Source organism: Rhinopithecus bieti, unplaced genomic scaffold (genome assembly GCF_001698545.2).
Source record: "Rhinopithecus bieti isolate Rb0 unplaced genomic scaffold, ASM169854v2 scaffold_7684, whole genome shotgun sequence".
Taxonomy (NCBI): Eukaryota; Metazoa; Chordata; class Mammalia; order Primates; family Cercopithecidae; genus Rhinopithecus; species Rhinopithecus bieti.
The window spans coordinates 1,128,173-1,134,963 of NW_016806071.1; the positions used below are offsets into that span (position 1 = coordinate 1,128,173).

At 46.9% G+C, this 6,791-nt stretch overlaps 1 protein-coding gene across 1 annotated transcript; it reads right to left on the minus strand.

The window, feature by feature from the left end:
* Nucleotides 1–1,339: 1,339 nt before the first annotated feature.
* On the minus strand, nucleotides 1,340–1,664 carry LOC108531248 (cytochrome c oxidase subunit 7C, mitochondrial-like). The gene has a single exon (XM_017874612.1). It carries the CDS (start codon nucleotides 1,662–1,664, stop codon nucleotides 1,473–1,475), a length of 192 nt encoding a protein of 63 aa, XP_017730101.1. The 3' UTR covers nucleotides 1,340–1,472.
* Nucleotides 1,665–6,791: the final 5,127 nt, after the last annotated feature.

The following is a 6,791-nucleotide window of genomic DNA, read 5'->3' on the forward strand; positions in this document are numbered from 1 at the left end:
CTGACCAACATGGTGAAACCCCATCTCTACTAAAAATACAAAATTAGGTAGGCATGGTGGCATGTGCCTGTAATCCCAGCTACGCGGGAGGCTGAGGCAGGAGGATCACTTGAACCCGGGAGGCGGAGGCTGCAGCTAGCCGGGATCTCTCCATTGTACTTCAATCTGGGCAGTAAGAGCGAAACCCTCTCTCTCAAAAAAACAAAACAAAACAAAAGAAAACTAGAGATGAGGTCTCACTTTGTCACCCAGGGTGGAGTGCAGTGATGCAATCATAGCTCATTGCAGCCTCAAACTCCTGGGCTCAAGGGAGCCTCCCACCTCAGCCTCCAAAGTGCTGAGATTATAGGTGTGAGACATTGTGCTCAATGTAACTTTTCCTTTCTACTGTGTGTGTCAAAGTTTACATGTGCTTTTAAAATTGTACACATTCTTCATCACTGTCTTCGTCCATTTAGTGCTACTATAACACAATGCCATAGACTGGGTGATCTATAATAAACAGAAATTTGGGCCAGGTGCAGTGGCTCATGCCTGTAATTCCAGCACTGTGGGAGGGCAGGTGGATCACTTGAAGCCAGGAGTTCAAGACCAGCCTGGCTAACATGGTGAAACCCTGTCTCTACTAAAAATACAAAAATTGGACAAGCGTGGTGTCATGTGCCTGTAGTCCCAGCTGCTCAGGAGGCTGTGGCATGAGAATCACTTGAACCTAGGAGGCAGAGGCTGCAGTGAGATTGTGCTACTGCACTCCATCCTGGGTGACAGAGCAAGACTCTATCCAAAAAAACAAAAACAAAAAAACCCCTCAAAAAACTAAATTTATTGGCTCACAGTTCTGGAGACTGGTAAATCCGAGATCGTGAGGCTGGCACCTCATGAGACCCTTCTTGCTGCGTCATCCCACAGTGGAGGGCAGAGGGGCAAATGAGGAGGAGAGAGCAAAAGGAGGTTGAATTCATCATTTTATAAGAAATCCACACCTTTGGCCAGCGCGGTGGCTCACGCCTGTAACCCCAGCACTTTGGGAGGCCGAGGATGTCTTGAGGTCAGGAGTCTGAGATGCCTGGGCAACATGGCGAAACCTCTTTTTTACTGAAAATACAAAAATTAGCCAGGCATGGTACCACATGCCTGTAATTCCAGCTATTTGGGAGGCTGATGCAGGAGGATCACTTGAGCCCAGGAGGTGGAGGTTGCAGTGAGCAGATATCACACCACCGTACTCCAGCCTGGGCAACAGAGTGAGACCCTGTCTCAAAAAGGAAACTCATCCCATTCCCAAGATAACAGTGTTAATCCATTCATGAGGATGGAGCCTTCATGGCCCAATTACTTCTTTTTTTTTTTCATGTCATAAGTTTATTGACAAACATATCTAGTATGCCATGAGTTAGAGTTTGATCCATTTCCAGAGGCTGTATCTCTTAAAATGCTCTTCATATCTGTTAAATGGATGAACTGAAACATCCTTATGATTTAAGCAGTCGGTGTCTTACTATAAGGAAGGGTGCAGCAAATGCAGATCCAAAATACAAACACATCTTAACTAACAATGCCCACTTGTTTTCCACTGAAAATGGCAAATTCTTCCCAGGGCCCTCCTCATAGTGGCTCCTCTGGACCACAGGGGTTGCGAACCTCCGGATGCTCTGGCCCAACATAGCGCGGCTGGAAGCTCTGCAAGAGGCGAAGAGACCGAGGACGGATGAAATGGCGGCACCTCATCAAGACCTTGTTTTCGGCCGGACGCGGTGGCTCAAGCCTGTAATCCCAGCACTTTGGGAGGCCGAGACGGGCGGATCACGAGGTCAGGAGATCGAGACCATCCTGGCTAACATGGTGAAACCCCGTCTCTACTAAAAAATACAAAAAACTAGCCGGGCGAGGTGGCGGGCGCCTGTAGTCCCAGCTACTCCGGAGCCTGAGGCAGGAGAATGGCGTAAACCCGGGAGGCGGAGCTTGCAGTGAGCTGAGATCCGGCCACTGCACTCCAGCCTGGGCAACAGAGCGAGACTCCGTCTCAAAAAAAAAAAAAAAAAGACCTTGTTTTCACGGCCCAATTACTTCTGAAAGGTCTCACGTTTTAACACTGTTGTAGAGGGGATTAAGTTTCCAACACATGAATGGGGAACACATTCAAACTGTAATAATGTCTTGTGGGTGGTATATAAGACACCCCACAATCATTAATTATGGTGATTTGGAGTCCTCTATAAAACTGGTCTTTCAGGCCGGGCGCGGTGGCTCAAGTCTGTAATCCCAGCACTTTGGGAGGCCGAGACGGGCGGATCACGAGGTCAGGAGATCGAGACTATCCTGGCTAACACGGTGAAACCCCGTCTCTACTAAAAATACAAAAAACTAGCCGGGCCAGGTGGCTGGCGCCTGTGGTCCCAGCTACTCAGGAGGCTGAGGCAGGCGAATGGCGAGAACCCAGGAGGCGGAGGTTGCAGTGAGCTGAGATCTGGCCACTGCACTCCACCCAGGGCGACAGAGCGAGACTCCCTCTCAAAAAAAATAACAAACAAACAAGAAAAAAACTGATCTTTCAACTGTGCATACAGTTAACCTTTCTTTTCCTCCTTTGTATATATATATATATATATATTTTTTTTTTTTGAGATGGAGTCTTGCTCTGTCGCCAGGCCGGAGTGCAGTGGTGTGATATCTGCTCACTGCAACCTCCACCTCCTGGGTTCAAGTGATTCTCCTGCCTCAGCCTCCTTAGTAGCTGGGACTGCAGGTGCGCGCCACCATGCCCAGCTAATTTTTGTATTTTTAGTAAAGAGGATTTCACCATGTTGGCTAGGATGATGTCGATCTCTTAATCTTGCGATCTGCCCGCCTCGGCCTCCCAAAGTGCTGGGATTACAGACGTGAGCCACTGCGCCTGGCTGGTCTATCTTAATAATAACAACAATTTGTGCCTCCATTGTGCTTTGTATTCAAGGAATTTCAGACACTCTAGAGTCAGCTCACACCTGTAACCCCAGCACTTTGGGAGGTAGAGGAGGAATAATTGCTTGAAGCCTGGAGTTTGAGACCTGCCAGGGCAGCAAAGCAATACCCCCTCTCTAAAAAATAAAATAAAAAATGTATACACACACACACGTGCACACGCCTGTTTGTGTAGATTAGAATAGGATACAGATCTATTGACAAATGCTATTAGAAGAATCATCTTCCCCCAGCTGTCTGCTGGGATTCAGTACCTGTGAGAAGCCATAGAAACTTTGCCCAGCAGAGCAAAAGCTATCTATTTCACTAGGAATTTCTATTTTTTTTTTTTTTTTTTTTTGACGGAGTCTCACTCTGTAGCCAGACTGGAGTGCAGTGGCTCGATCTAGGCTCACTGCATCTTCTGCCTCCCGGGTTCAAGCAATTCTCCTCCCTCAGCCTCCCGAGTAGCTGGGACTACAGGCGCCCACCACTATGCCCGGCTCTTTTTTTTTTTTTAAGTAGACACGGGGTTTCACCATGTTGCCTAGGCTGGTCTAGAACTCCTGAGCTCAGGCAATCTGCCTGCCTTGGCCTCCCAAAGTGCTAGGATTACAGGTGTGAGCTACCGTGCCCAGTCTTCACTAGGAATTTCTTAGACTCTCATACTGTCGCTGTGACATGAGAACAGCTCACTTCATCAAACAAGATAGTCTTACTCAACTGGGCCTGCTTCTTGCCAAGATCTCTCTCTCTCTCTCTTTTTTTTTTTTTTTTTTTTTGAGACGGAGTCTTGCTCTGTCGCCCAGGCTGGAGTGCAGTGGCCGGATCTTGGCTCACTGCAAGCGCCACCTCCCGGGTTCACGCCATTCTCCTGCCTCAGCCTCCCGAGTAGCTGGGACTACAGGCGCCCGCCACCTCGCCCGGCTAGTTTTGTTTTTTGTTTTTTGTATTTTTTGGTAGAGACAGGGTTTCACCGTGTTAGCCAGGATGGTCTCGATCTCCTGACCTCGTGATCCGCCTGTCTCGGCCTCCCAAAGTGCTGGGATTACAGGCTTGAGCCACTGCGCCCTGCTGATCTCTCTCTATTTTTAATTCTCAAGGCAGTCACTATGACGTACTGACTTATACTCAATGTACATCCAGTTAGTTTGTTCATTCATGTAGGGATTAATTTCAGACCTCACTTGTGTAGGTAGCATCCGGTTACCAGTGCCCCACTGTTTACAGCATACAGGGTCCTCTTTGTAGAGATTCCCACCTTCCTATTCAAGGGATTCTCCTGCCTCAGCCTCCTGACTAGCTGGGATTAAAAGCATGTGCCACCACGCCCGGCTAATTTTGTATTTTTAGTAGAGACGGGGTTTCTCCATGTTGGTCAGGTTGTCTCCAACTCCTGACCTCAGGTGATCTGCCTGACTCAGTCTCCCAAAGTGCTGGGATTACAGGTGTGAGCCACTGTGTCTGGCATAATATCTAATTTTTCTTTGAAATTTAGTGAATTCTAGCTGGGGTCTTTCACATACCCAGGCTCACCTCTTATATCTGTTTGACCTTGCCATTTCTTATAGAGACAAAATGAACAAAGAGAAGGACATTGGAGGAGAAAACATTTTTGTTCTTCATTCCTCATGACTATGAGCCATAAAGATCTTTAGGAAACTCCTAAAGGAATCTATACTTCAGAGAAAGGGGGGCAGAGGGCAGTTGTTGAAATATATGTGATTGTGTAGCAGGGCAGGGAAGAGAGAGACTTTGGTCGTCAGGAACAGATGGTGATGATGGGATAAGAGGTCTGAGGCCAATCTTGGGACCAGCAGAAGAAAATAGAAAGTCTTCTGGAAAAGCGTCTGTGCCAGGAGCTCTCTCATGCATGGTCTAATTGAGTGTTTCCAAATGTCTTCCTTGGAACTCTAGTCCTATGAGATGTCTCGTAGGAAGAGGAACCTGGGTTTAAATATGTTTGGGAGATGTTACATATCACATTCTTGTCTTGAAGAAGTCCTACAATAAGAAATCCATTTAGAGGCTGGGCGCGGTGGCTCACGCCTATAATCCCAGCACTTTGGGAGCCTGAGGTGAGCGGATCACGAGGTGAGGAGTTCGAGACCAGCCTGACCAACATGGCAAAGCCCTGTCTCTACTAAAAATACAAAAATTAGCCAGCCGTGGTGGCCCATGCCTGTAATCCCAGCTACTTGGGAGGGTGAGGCAGGAGAATTACTTGAACCTGGAAGGCGGAGGTTGCAGTGAGCTGAGATCGTACCACTGTACTCTAGCCTGGGCGACAGAGCGAGACTCCACCTCAAAAAAAAAAAAAAGAAAGAAAAGAAAGAAAGAAATTCATTTAGTGTCTCTCCTTCATCTCATTAGCAGGATTGCCATGTCAAAGGAGATGTGCGTTTAAAATGTTGGAAGTTATTGCAAATTTGCATATATTTCTATGTCAACCAATGGTATATGAGACCTCCTTGTGACCTAGCATTTCCTTTTTTTTTTTTTTTTTTTTTGAGACAGAGTTTTGCTCTTGTCACCCCCAGGCTGGAGTGCAGTGGCGAGATCTCGGCTTACTGCAGCCTCTGCCACCTGAGTTCAAGCAATTCTTCTGCCTCAGCCTCCCAAGTAGCTGGGATTACAGGCATATGCCACCATGTCCAGCTAGTTTTGCATTTTTAGTAGAGACAGGTTTCTCCATGTTAGTCAGGCTGGTCTCGAACTCCTGACCTCAAGTGATTCACACGCCTTGGCCTCCCAAAGTGCTGTGATTATAGGCGTGAGCCACCACACCCGGCCCCCCTTTTTATTTTTTGAGACAGAGTCTCACTCTTTTGCCCAGGCTGGAGTGCACTGGCGTGATCTGGCTCACTGCAACCTCCACCTCCCGGGTTCAATCGATTCTCCTGCCTCATCCTCCTAAATAGCTGGCATTACAGGCACCTGCCACCATGCCTGGCTAATGTTTTTGTATTTTTAGTAGAGATGGGGTTTTGCCATATTGGCCAGGCTGACCTCAAACTCCTAACCTCAGGTGATCCACCCACCTTGGTCTCCCAAAGTGCTGGGATTACAAGAGTGAGCTACTGCGACCGGCCAGCATTTCCCATTTTTATTTGAGTGTGGAAACTTCTTTTTTGGTAACCCCTATTAATATCCCATACAGCTGTTGTTCCAGAAAATAGTTTGGGAATAGGGTCTATCTTATTTTGAATTTTCAAAATTTTAATAGTTTTTATACTGGTCTATTTTTAGTCTTCTACAGTCTGTGTACAGTGTGCATTACTATCCTCTTTCTATAAATGAAGAACTGAAACTCAGAAAGAAACTTGACCACTTCTTATGAGGTACACTGTCTCTTAACCCCCAACATACTGAACCCTACCCTAGGGCACAGATGACAGCGGAGGCTGTACTTGCTGCAACATCCACTTCTGCTAGGGGTTGAAATTCCAGACCCCTTTCCTCTGTAAGCATCGTGCAGTACACAATGGTTAGGTTTCTATGGTCTTTTTAGCACAGTTGTCTATTTTCAGTGCATTGCAGGTTATTAGCTACTGTGACTTTTCTCTGTAATTCTAACTGCCATATTTTGGAGCCTTTTTTTTTTTTTTTTTTTTTAATTTTTTATTAAAAAAAAAATAGAGATGGGATGTCACTATATTGCCCAGGCTGGTCTTAAACTCCTGGGCTCAAGTCATCCTCCTGCCTTTGGAGGCCGAGGCGGGCGGATCACAAAGTCAAGAGATAGAGGCCATCCTGGCCAACATGGTGAAACCCCGTCTCTGCTAAAAATACAAAAATTAGCTGGGTGTGGTCGTGCATGCCTGTAGTCCTAGCTACTTGGGAGGCTGAGG

Excerpts from the sequence above, each read along its gene's own strand:
- LOC108531248 (XM_017874612.1), bottom strand. The coding sequence starts at position 1,664 with ATGTTGGGCCAGAGCATCCGGAGGTTCGCAACCCCTGTGGTCCAGAGG.